This window comes from Antennarius striatus, chromosome 3 (genome assembly GCF_040054535.1).
Source record: "Antennarius striatus isolate MH-2024 chromosome 3, ASM4005453v1, whole genome shotgun sequence".
In the NCBI taxonomy this organism is placed as follows: Eukaryota; Metazoa; Chordata; class Actinopteri; order Lophiiformes; family Antennariidae; genus Antennarius; species Antennarius striatus.
The window spans coordinates 2,732,501-2,745,233 of record NC_090778.1 but is presented as its reverse complement, the minus strand read 5'-3'; the positions used below and the strand labels follow the sequence as shown (position 1 = coordinate 2,745,233).

At 41.5% G+C, this 12,733-nt stretch overlaps 1 protein-coding gene across 1 annotated transcript in view; it reads left to right on the top strand.

Moving 5' to 3' along the window:
- The window catches only part of loxl2b (lysyl oxidase-like 2b), a 30,983-nt gene that overhangs the window by 190 nt on the left and 18,060 nt on the right, over nucleotides 1–12,733 (top strand). Inside the window, exons 2-3 of the mRNA XM_068310949.1 lie at nucleotides 1,839–2,198; nucleotides 2,289–2,464. Coding sequence (XP_068167050.1) covers nucleotides 1,850–2,198; nucleotides 2,289–2,464 — 525 coding nt within the window. The 5' untranslated portion in view covers nucleotides 1,839–1,849. The remainder of the gene's footprint in view (nucleotides 1–1,838; nucleotides 2,199–2,288; nucleotides 2,465–12,733) is intronic.

Below are 12,733 nucleotides of genomic sequence, written 5' to 3'. Positions count from 1 at the left end.
CAGTAACCAGTTAGTTACTGCAGTAATCAGTGAGTTACTACAGCATAAGCCAAAGTTTGGCTGTTTGTTTCTCCAGTCTATCACAGTACAAACGAGTTATGAAATCTGATCTATTAACTGTTAGAACAGTTTAGAAGTTATTTAAGTTTTTAAATAAAGTTAAGCATGCTTTTATTTTATAATTCCCTGTTTATGCATTCACCAGCTAGAACTGAGAAATTAACATTCCGGCACTATAAATCAAAACTCTGTTTAAATATTTACTGGTTCTATGACACGTCAGGATTTTCTCTAACTTTTTGCTTTTTGAGTTGTTGTTGCTCTTTTATTTATTTATTTATTTTCTTGTTTTTTGACTAAATGAGAAGTAAATCATTTTATTGGAAATGATGAGCTGATGATGTGAATAATCATGAACTGCATCATCATAAAGGAGCTGTGTGGACTGTGGTTGTGTTTTTGTTCCATATGCATGCACTTATCAGTTGTGTTGGTGGAAAAGCCAAAGCAAAAACCCCTCGCTACATCTTTATGCAATATTTTGCCCCCCCCCCCCTTCCCTGCATGATTTCTTCACTCTTGGAATGCCTGAAACAAAAGGCAGCAGAGGTTTCAGATTTCAGGTTCACTGAGATCCTTTAACTCCTGACTTCACGCTTAGAGACAAAGAGGAAGACGAGCATCCTGGATGTGTGTGATCCGACTGTCTGAAGGCCTGCAGCTTCATCCGCTCCTCATCATCGATTGAGAAATAGTCAAAGTGCTTGTTTGGTTTTTTTGTTTTTTTTTGTTTTGTTTTTTTAAACTTGGGTGACATTCAGAAATAAGCTGCCTTCATTCTGAACGCTGCGCCTCAGTGGAACTTTAGTTCTGATGCTCATGCAGACCGAGTTTCTCTAATGACAGCGTTGCTCTTTGGACACTTTGGAAGCAGAGCCACAGGCTTCATTCCATCTGTTCGTTCAGTGATGTGTGAGTTGTTTCTAGCTTGTGTAATCACTGCCACGTTACAATGACGGAAAGTAGAAACCCTGTAGTTGAAGGATTATCTGTCTCCTGCCAGATGTTTTAGCACAGAAACAGCAGATTAAGAGATTTTAACATGAAACCCGGTGCTGGTTGGTTTAAGTGTCACATTTTAAGTTCTGTTTCCTACCTTTGTTTGGAGTCATCGGCCTCTGATTGCAATTGTGATGTGAAGTTCGCCCCTAAGAAGTCACAACCCGGAATGGACTGACTAGAATTATTGTTTAAATTAAATTGTAAAAAATATTTTTCAGATCATAATTTGAAAGTTGCATTATTTGATTTTTGATTAGCATTTTTAAAAAAAATGCTTTTGAGTTTTGAGTGCCGATAGAGCACACATGTTGTGTTTATCAGAACTTTTTCATTTGAAAATAGTTTCTTTCTGCCAATATTTATTGGCAGACACAATATAAAAAGAGTACAAACCAAAAAAATGAGCTGAAAGCACCTAAAATGTAAAAAAAAAAAAAAAAACCCCACAAAGGTATGGGTGTAAATTCTCTTTATGTTTGTTGCAACAAAAGCTCTTGTATATTTTGTCACCACACAAATGTAATGGATCGTTCTTTGGGCTGAGCCCCTAAAAAACCTCAAAATCTGTTCATAACAGTTTGAACCATCTTTCTAAGAGCATCAGAAATCAACGATGCCAGTAAATCGCCTCCTTGACCAATATATATATATATATATATATAAATATATATATATATATATATATCAGTGTTTCCTCTCAAACTTTTTCTTCAGCTTCAGTTGAGCAGCTTTTAAGTGTTAGAGCTGCACATATATTAAAAAGACTCTTTTTTCAGGACCAACCAACATGCTGACCACCAGGTGTTCGTCCTGCCACGCTCTCATTCTTTTGGTGCTAACAGAGCTGGCTGTTGCCCAGTATGAACACCTTGGCTACCCTCCGGGCTACCCTGAGCCCGTCCAGGAACATTACACCGCCCCGGAGCTGAGGCCAGACACGCCCAGGATCCAGCTCCGCCTGGCGGGAGACAAGAGGAAACACAACGAGGGCCGGGTGGAGGTTTACTACAACGGAGAGTGGGGCACCGTCTGCGACGATGACTTCACCATCCACTCTGCCCAGGTGGTGTGCAGGGAGCTGGGCTACCTGGAGGCCGTCTCGTGGTCACCAGCATCCAAGTTTGGGAAAGGACAAGGTAGCAAAGGGACAGTTCCTGCTTTTAAAACATCTATTCTATTGTCCTCCCTGTGGAAACCCTGTGAATTCTATTTCTCTGTCTGATCAGGACCGATCTGGTTTGACAATCTCCACTGCACTGGAAAAGAAAAGACCTTAGCGTTGTGTCCGTCCAATGGAATCGGTGTTTCAGACTGCAAACACAGTGAAGACGTTGGCGTGGTGTGCAGCGACAAGAGGATACCAGGGTTCAAGTTTGTGAACACCCTACCCAACCACGTCGAGGTAACTACACTGGTTTGAAATCCTCATCAGGTCATCTACTAATGTAAGAATGTTCACAGAGAAGTTCTCCTGAAAGTTCCTCATCGGTGATGGCTTTTACTATTTTTTGTTGGGCATCTCTGCCAAGGATGAGCAATCTGGTCTAGGAAGATAAACCTTTATGGTTACCATTGTGAAATGTTTTACCTAATTACAGTAGTTTCTGGACTATAAGGCGTGCTGGACTATAAGGCGCACCTTCAGTGAATGGGCTATTTTAAACCTTTTTCATATATAAGGCACACTGGATTATAAGGTGCATTGTTGGTTTTTGAGAAAATTAAAAGCTTTGAGGTGCGCCTTATAGTGCAGAAAATACAGATTTCTTCTTTGCAATTAGGTGAAATGTTGAAAAATGCATTGTCAAAAAAGGTGAAGAAAACAATGCATCAAATTTTGATGCGTTCTTTCATGGCTTATGTCATCACTCAGGTTTAGTGGAAATCTGTCCAATAGGATTTTCCATAATCTTGGTAGGAAAACAACCGATCAACAAAACAAAAAACAAACCACCCCACCTTACCTACCTTGGGTAACCCCAATGACATCACCAAACCTTTTCTTTCAAACTCGACACACTTACCAGTTGTCCAAAAGCCTCTTTAAATAGTAAATTTTTCCTGGTATACGGTTGGAGCACAAAAAGCTGAACCCTTCTCTACTTTAATGACAATCCTCCCTCAGCTGCCTGCAGTGAAAGTGAAGTTAAACTGGTAATTGTTAGGTGTCGCGCTCGTAGCTGTCAGAGTCGTCTGCTCAGATCATTAACAGACGCTGCTGAGCGTCCCGTCCTGGGGGGGCGGCGGCCAACCAGCTCTCAGCTAATTGCCACAGAAAGCAGAATGTTATCTTTCTGCTGGCTGAGCAGGCCCTCATGCATCTGCATTCCAACATTATGAAGTAAACCCCAGAGTTGACTCTCACACCTTTGTCTTCTCTGTTTGAAACATAATTCACTGAACCCCACGACTGTGGGACCAGACCAGCAGAGCTTTTCTTTTAATGAAAGGAACTGGCAGGGATTTAGCTTGAATTGGCTTGTAATTTAGAAGTTATTCATGTGTCCCTGATGTCAGACTCTCTGTGACTGCAGGTTTTGCTCAAATGACTCTGACATAGATTTTATAATAACCATGCACCAAATGCTAAAGCGGATATGCTCCGGCTAAAACCAAATAGAGGGTCAGCTGCTCTCTGGCACGTCTGCTAGATGCGCTAATATCAAAATTGCTATTTGGTTAAAACCCATCCAGTCAACACAACCAGAAAAACAAAAACAGAATGCTATTTGAACATCTGTAATTGCTCAGCTGCCAGCTTCCCTGTGTTGGTTGTGTTGGTTGGCCACCCTCACGGGGTCGTTTTCAGCCTCTGCTGGGAGCTGTTTCCATTGACAAGGCTCCAACCAGCCGCTGCAGACGGGATTATCTGCTAGCAGACGTGAACACGGGATGTTGAGCACGTATTTCCTCTCGCTGAGTTAATACGACTGTGTTATGACTCAGAATGAATTATTAGTCATGCTGGTTGTGTCCAGTAACAAGATTTCCATATCAACTTAAAAGACTAGATCAGGAACAGGAGAATACATTCCCGTACTCCCTTCACTCACATTCATTTAGGACTTCTTTGTTAGCGTCCCTCAGCTGAGTTGCAGGGAAGTTGAAAACATTTCGGCGCCTTCATAGTCGAGAAAAGTTGCAGTTTAAAGATGCTGCTAAATAACTAAAGATGATTGGTTGATTGGTTGATGATCCCAAACAGGATATACTGTCGTAGAAAATTAGTGAATAAATGAACTTAAACATTTTATTTCAAAACGCTTTTCACATATAAAGCACACTGGATTATAAAACGCACTGGATTATAAAGCGCACTGGATTATAAAGCGCACTGGATTATAAGGCGCACTGTCGGTTTTTGAAAAATTTAAAGGCTTTTATGTGCACCATATAGTGCGGAAAATACTGTACCCCATGAATCTCTGCAATCATCACTTTAGCTTCTTAGTTAAAAACATGATCACGAATGCAATGATTTTTAGTGATCCATCTAACAACACTGCTTCTGGAGACATATTTAATGAAAATCAAATTTTACACGGTTAAAAAATAAAGTTTAAAACAGCAATGATGCTAAGACTTTTGCTGAAATAAAAAAAAGTTTTCCATTCATTTAAAACTTGTGCAGACGCGGGACTCAGTGGGCGTGAAAAACACAACCATCCAGGCGTCTCTGCCATCGGCTCGCTCCGTCGTCTTGAAGTGGTATCCCCGGCGACTCCCCCCCAGGAGTTTTCTGGTGTGTAATGTGGTGACGCCATGTCGCTGGGGCTTTTGTGGCGTGGGATAATTAGTGGGCATTCTCAGGTGATATGACCTCAGCGGCTCCACAGGGAGCGGGTCATGTGACGGGGGTGCGACATGTCGCCTTGCATGGACGTGTCGCTGACCTTTGACATCTGCGCTCAGAGTCGACTCTGTGGCTGTTTTGTCCTCCCGCATTGTTGAAGCGCTTCTCTTTGAGCTTTCCCAGTTTTCACCAACTTGTCTTTCAAAGAATCCGTTCCTTCCTGGTCACCGGAGACTTACACGGAATCTTGTGAGCGTACGTACAACAGCGTGTCTCAGGAAACGGCTTGTTTATTCCCGTCACGCTTGGTGGAAGTCTGTAGCCTCTACTCGATGTTTCAGTTCATGTTGAAGTTACTGCAGGGGCTGCATTCCATTTTAGACCAATTTCAACATGCGGAAATTCCAGGGGTTTCTGAAATGTGATGTTTGGCACAGAGGTCCAACAGGAGGCTAAATATACGAACAGGGATGCAGTCAGTCAGATGTCTCAGCCTGATTTCACTGAGACTAAAACAGCCGTTAGAGACACGATGTACACGAAAGAGGACCGGTCTTAGTTGCTAGAATATGTTGGGGGGAAATCAAGAGGGCGTGGACGCTGCTTGCTCAATGGATCTTTTTCAGACTAGTCTGTGAGAAATGAAGAGAAACTAGAGGGATGTAATTTGGGTTAAGTATTATAATCGCCGACATTTTTGGTGCGAGCATCCGCAATTATAAGCCATCAAAAGCTTTTGAAAAGGGAGGAGGAAACATGTTGATCTTGGCCTGAAACAGGACCGGTCTATCGAAGTCATCTACCCATTCAAACACTGCCCTTGGTAATCTACCATCGTGTAGGGTCTACTGTCAGAGATGTTGGGTAATATCCAGTGTGAGCGCTCCAGAGAGATGAAGGCCTACCAGTACTACGTCTGTTTGCCCACTCCACACCTCCACACACTTCAGTGGGAATCCCTGCAGGAGTTTTTGTGCAATTATGTAAAAGAAACCAGTCGGTACAGATGATCCGTTCATAGTCCTCTAAGGCAGCGGTCTCCGTTAGCACCTCTGTGGTTCTACGGTTTAGAGAGGACTTCTGTTTTTAGAGAAGGAGGTCAGTTCAGGGTTTTGAGGGTTTTATTTGTCATAAATCTGGCATTTCTTTCGTGACAATGAATCCTTTGTAAGATTCAAGGACGTTGAGGCAAAGTTAGTATGGAAATAAGACCCTGTCTTCGTCTTACCCTCACATCAAACATACCTGTGTTCAACACGTGCTGTTCTGTAGATTATTACAGTTTGATGACAGAGAATAGCAGTCAATCAAAGGTATTCCAAAGGTGTTTTTTAAACTAAAAAAGGAAAATGTTCTCTAGTTCCGTTTCAAAAGAAGCTCGACGTCCATTCGTCTCTGATATCTCACCAGATAGTCGCACCAAAACCATCAAGAGGGATAAAAATCTCTAACCAAGAGGAAAAATATACACTACTGAAGAGGAATCTGTATTTTTGATGATGTGGTGAGGCGTCCCCGTCATGTAATTGTAGCTCATTTTGATAAAAATGGACGCTGGGAGGAGTCGGTGGTGATAACAGATGTCTGCAGGCCTACATTCTGGCTCAGGTCACCTGTCAGTTTGCTGCCCTGCTACTGATGGATCTTCAGGTGTCAGGAGATCTGGTTCTGAGGCTGGTTTGAAGCAAATCTCTCCTTTCTATTTACATTTCCCTCTTTTTCTTTTCCTTCTTTTACTGCAGCCTTTCTGCCGTCCTCTCTTTCCTGCTGCTCTCTGTCTCATAAGTAGATTACAAGCTGCCATGAAGTCACCCCCAAGCAGAGTTTACCACTCCTATTTTCCTCTCCTCAGTCATTTTTTCCTTTCGGCGAACTTAAGGTCAAATCTTCCACTTTCCTCTCCGTAAAGCTCCAGCTCCGGGTTGGACGTCCTAAATTGCCTTGTCAGCCCTGCAGCCCGTTTACACGCTGACGTCAGTTAATACTGGGCCGCCGTTTGTGACCCGGCCGTAAATACTTTTAACTAGAGAATTATTTTTCACATAGCTGGTAGATGTTTCTGTAGCTGAGAAGAAGTTTTCCCCCCCTGAGGCATCGCATTCCCATAATGCAACACGGGCGGATGTTTGGTCTCTGGTGACTAAAATTAATCACTCGGACATCAGTGGGTGCATTCAAAGGCAATGGGATTATTTTGGGTTAAAAGCAGGAATTTATGTATCTTTGGGCTGCACAGTTTGAAGCTGATCTGTTTTTATCAATCAATAGATTAACCTTTATTTATATCGCGCTTAATCACATCATCAGACATTTTGAAGCACTTTAACAGACAAAGAAACCAGAGCAGCATAAGAGAAGGTGGCGGGGAAAACCTCCTTCATTGAGGAAGAAACTCCGGGCAGGACCCGGACTATGGAGGGCGGTCATCCGCCTTGACCAGTTGGGTGGGAAAGGAAATATAAAGGCTGACCAACATGCAGGAAGTGATGCTCATGATTATTCTGTGGATGTTGTCAGGTTTAATTTGGCATGTTGTTGAAGATAAATGCAAAGCAGTTATTAATCTATTATTTTTTAGCTCTTCGCCACCGCTGCTCATCCTCCGGTTTCTGGTTACCCAACTTTAAATAAAGTTTCAGTCATCGAACTTCATTCTCAGCCTTGAAAATCTAACTTTTGACTAAAATTTTAACCTGATAGAGTCCATTACGCACTTTATGACCATGCAGTGTGATCCTCATCTGTGAATGATGCTGCTGGTGGTGTTCAGACTACAAAAAAACTGTTGTGATTTAACTTTAATTTCATTATGGGACCTCTATCATTTTGCTAAGGCATCAGAGTTTCATGTTATCTTCATGGAGTATCTCCATAATATCTTTTTATTGAGCTTTCAAACATCAAAAAGTCGTCATAAACCCCAAACAGCTGTTATCGTACGGTGGCTAAATGATGTGTCCACTCACAGATTAATATTTTGCTGTAGCAGATGCCGTTTCATTAGATTCTGCATCACGCTCTGCACATTACATAGGAGCAAGGCTATAATGTTTGATTTTGTTCACCATTTGTTCAGTTTACTTCATATCAGGTCATTGCTGATGAAAAATACATTTAAAGGGAAATTGGTGACGACAACTTGGAGTCTAGATCTACAGCAAACATGTATTGTGTTCATGTGGGACTGATGTTTATAGAAGCTTCACAAAATGATCGATAGCTGGAGCGAAAAATTACAAATACAAGGAATAGTTGTTGACAACAGCTGTTTGTGCACTAACGTGATCATCTGTACGCTGTGGACAGGATGAAGTGCGAACAGACGGTACATTTTTTTCTGATTATTGGTACACCTGTTCTGTTATATAGCAGTGAGGTTCACTGCTCCGTTTACACTATGAACAAACACCAACCCTTAGATTTTAGAGCTGTCTGATCCCACTATCTGGATGACTTTCCATGTGTGTTTTTATCTTTATTTCATATCAGCTTCTTGGTTGTTTAAAAGGTGGTTTTGGTGGTGGTTTGGGGGGGGGGGGGGTGTTGTATATCACTGTCCATGTTGGATTTCGTCATGGCTTGGTCAAAACATCTGCTTTCAGTTTATCAACACAAGTCCTGGTAATGGATTTCAGAGTAGAATCTACACGCTGCTCCTCAACATTCCCCACATTCTGTCAGGAATCTCTCTGTAAACACATAATTCTCTGTTTTTTTGTGGAATAATCTGCTCTCAAGGAACCATGCGATCGCTTCACGTGTTTTCTTTTCTTGAAGTCCAGGTTGGGGCTTGTTGACAGCAGTAATATCTGCTCGCAGCTGAATAACCCTCCACATATGAATCCTGTTTCTTGGTATTTGCTGTGTATGTGAGGTGATCTCTAATGGCGCAGAACCAAAAAGGCCTCTATCGGAACCACATGTTCTTAAGCTCATTGTTCTTTGTTTTTGCTGGCAGATGTGTTTTTTATTTTTTTAACAGCAGTCATGTCACGTGTTGCTATGGTCATTCTGCGATCATTTTCTAGTAGTTACAGATGACTGTGGGCGAGATCGTGTAAACATTTCAAAAAGTTTTTTGATGCACCCAAATTAGCTTGAAAGGAATAAAGAATAAATGAATACTGATGCCTTGACACCTCTCATCTAAGTCTAGCCAGATGAAATCTGCCTTTCAGGCTTTGGAAGCTTAGTCAGAATGCACTCAGACAAACAGTCTGATGAAAAAGGTTTCCTTAGGGGACAACAAACTGTTTATCGCTTAAATACCTTTATTTGAATCCTGCAAACACTCTATCATAAATAGATTTCCTTTTGAAATGCGGAGGCTGATTGAATCAGGTAAGAATGAACAGCTCTTAATCTCTTCCAGTTTATCAATTTAAAAAAAACAAACATGAAATGTACAAATGTGACAACCATTTTCATAAAAATATAAATGGAAGCAATCTAAAAAAGAGGAATTTATAAAGTCTTAATCAAGTTATTTTTTTTTATATGGCGCATTTAAAATACACAATTATTATCCAAAGAGCTGAAAAAAAAAAAAAGGCAAATGAAAAGCAAATATATGCAAATAAAAGCAGTTAGAGACGAAAAACAAATAATTACCATTAAGAGCAAATAAAAACAACAAAGAAAAGAGAAAGAAAATTAGATAAAGTTTTCGGGATAGTCATAAAAAGCTTAATTTAAGGGAAAAGAAACAACATTCTCGGTACGGAGAGAACATAAAGAGGACGAATCGCTCCTATTAGCGTGTCGTCTATCCTGATATCACCAGATAATTACAGAGAGTTCATCCTCCTGTCAGTCTCACTGCCAGTGAGAAATCTATTAAAACTGTCCTGATGAAAATTTAGCAGGTTGTACAAGTTGATAGACGTGAGCTTTGCCTGTCGTTTTCATCACTATGGCGACAGGTTGAGGGTGAAACGTGGATCGAGGGTCAAACATGAATGTACTGGTGTGATGTTTCTGAAACAGCTGCTGTTGAGCTGATTCAAATCTTACAAGGGTAAAAAACAATTACTGGTAAGTTTAATTGAAGATTTATTTCAAATTATTCATGCTTATTGTCTATTGTATGTAATGCATGACCTCCTTTTTATGTGCATGTAGTATCAAACCAGAATATTTGCAGTAAATTGCAATGCATATGACAATATATGAGAACACATAAAGTTACAAGAGTAGCCTATTCTGCAGCAACGTCAACATGCTAACAAATAAATGGAGGATACTAAAGGTTGTTACTGAAAAAGCATTGAAAGAAGAGTCCGACCCATCTGGCTCCATCCGTCCAGATTCGTAGTGTTAGTGTTGGGTTTGGATATCAATATGGGACTAAAGGACATAGGATCTCATCTCATGTGTAAAATGATCTAATACCATCCTGTCACTCTCCTGTGAAGCTGTACTACTCAGGATTTATCGTTAACATTAGCTTTAGTTCCCATATTTAACTTGGATGTTAGTGGTAACCAAGTAGGGTTGACTCTTCTACTATTTTCTCACTCGTTCAGAACAACAGAACTACATAAACCATTTATTCACAAACACTGAGCAAAACATAAAAGCAAAGATAGTTATCACTTGACCTCTTCACGTTTTTTCTATTTCTTCTCATCACTTCCTGACATAACCGTAGTGAGTTGGAGTATGGGGGGGCAGGTTGTGTTTACTTTATGGAGCATAACTCAAAAACAGATTTTGTGTCTGTTGCAATGGGTTTAAAGTCACTGCTTTTCTTCAGTCTCACTGCTTTTGTCCCGTCTCACTGCTTTTGTCCCGTCTCACTGCTTTTGTCCCGTCTCACATCTTTTGTCCCGTCTCACTGCTTTTGTCCAGTCTCACTGCCTGTGCCAACCTTATTTCCAGCTACAGTAAACATCGACATCAGTTGTCGACCATAAACCGACCATAACAGACGTATAGCTCAACTAGCTGGTGAAGTCAGTTGGAGATATCGCCTCTGTATTTGGTTCAGGTGGACAGAAACAGATTCCTTCACGTCTTCACGTGAATTAAAGTCACACCAGCCAGCAGCCGTGACATGATGATGGTGTAACTTCAGTTTTAGGAGTCTCCAGTTCTAGTTTAACCTACGCTGCTGCTGCCACGTCATACCTGTTTATACAGGTGGTTTCTTCTTCCTACACATGGGGTCTGGTTAAATTTAGCCCACAGTGCAGATCCTGTCAGCTGAACCAAGACTTACAAAAGGTTTAAGGTTCCTTTAACAGAGACAAAGATGTCCTCCAGCCTGTGGTGATCAGAGCGGCGGCAGACGGAGGCTCCTCACCTCTCCTCTGAAGCTCTCCTCCTGATGCCTTTTCCATCTGTGCGCCCCCCCCTCCCCTCAGAAAGGCCCCCGTTCTCCAGAGTCTTAAAAACATCAGCCTGTCCTGATGAACTCCTCACAACGTGATCCGTGTCCCGTATGCCCAGCAGAACCCAGAGAATCTCTCCGTCATCACAAATCCAGTCATTATCCTGCTCCGTGATTCCAGTCCAATGCGTGTAGCCTCTCACCACAATGATTAATGTGGTTATCTTTATAGAGAAAATAGCAGAGGCTATAAGACTGATGATTTGTAGCTTTCACCCCCGGTGGCATCTTCTCTTCCCTGGAGGCAAATGCCAATTTAGGAAAGTCTGCTTTCTCATTATTTGATGTCTAGGTTTTCCTTGGCTGTATATGAGAGACGTCTGTACCCGCCATCTGTTGAGTAAACTAGACACCCCCCCCCCCTTTTCCTCCACCACATCCTCGTCCTCATCCTCCATCCCATCAGCCATCAGTCACGTAGCAAGAATGTGATGAGATAAAGAATGAAATAACGTCCAGGAGTAACGGTCACACAATCTGACCAAGAGATCTGTTCAATATCTGATTTAATGAAGTGGGAATTCTATACATTGATCATATTGAACAGCATTACACACCGCTGTAGCAGGTAGCAGGGGTGTGTGTGTGTGTGTGTGTTGGTACAATTACAGTATTTTCCGCATTATAAGGCGCACCTAAAAGCCTTTAATTCTTTCAAAAAACGACAGTGCGCCTTATAATCCAGTGCGCCTTATATATGGAAAAAATGAAATATAGGCAAATAGCGATTTTTTCGAATTCCAAATACATTTTTTCCCATTACAAGTAATGGTCTGAATCCGTTCCAAGATGCTAGAGAACTACCATTTTTTCAACATTTTTCTATCCCGATTTTTTTGGTCGAATTCCGATTTGTTCGATGTCTAAAGCGTTCAAAAACCAAGGTTTGCTTGTATGCCATTCATTCAGGGCGCGCCTTACAGCCCAGCGCGCCTTATAGTGTGGAAAATATTGTAATTATATGTTAAAATGACCTGGAAGGAGCTGAGATGACTTACGAAGCTACTTAATAGTTTTAAGGAAGTGGTGTGTTAATATTTTGAGCATCAGGCGTCATGACGGCGACACCATCGTTCCACTGTGGGACGTCCCACGCTGATTCCATCAATGAGGAACGTGGAAAAAATGCCTCCTTCAGTTTTGTGTTTGTGCGTTTTTCCTTCACCTGCTGCTTTACAGCGGAGCATTAAGATGTGTTGCGTTCGTCACCATGGAAACAGTTTTAGGTGTAAGAATTTAGAAGTGTGTTGAGTGTTGGGTGTAAATAATGAGGTGAACATGCTCACAACCTGGGGGAATATTTAAAGACTGCACACACGGAGCTGAGTGTTTACAGTTTGGGGGGGGTTCTAGGACTTGTGTCCCACAGGAAAGACTGAACGGGTTGTTTCCACCTCATCGGAACTGGCAACGCAAGGATTTTTTTTATGGTCGCTGAAGGAAATAAATGGACCGCAAATATTTGTCACCTGAATCACAATTCTAAA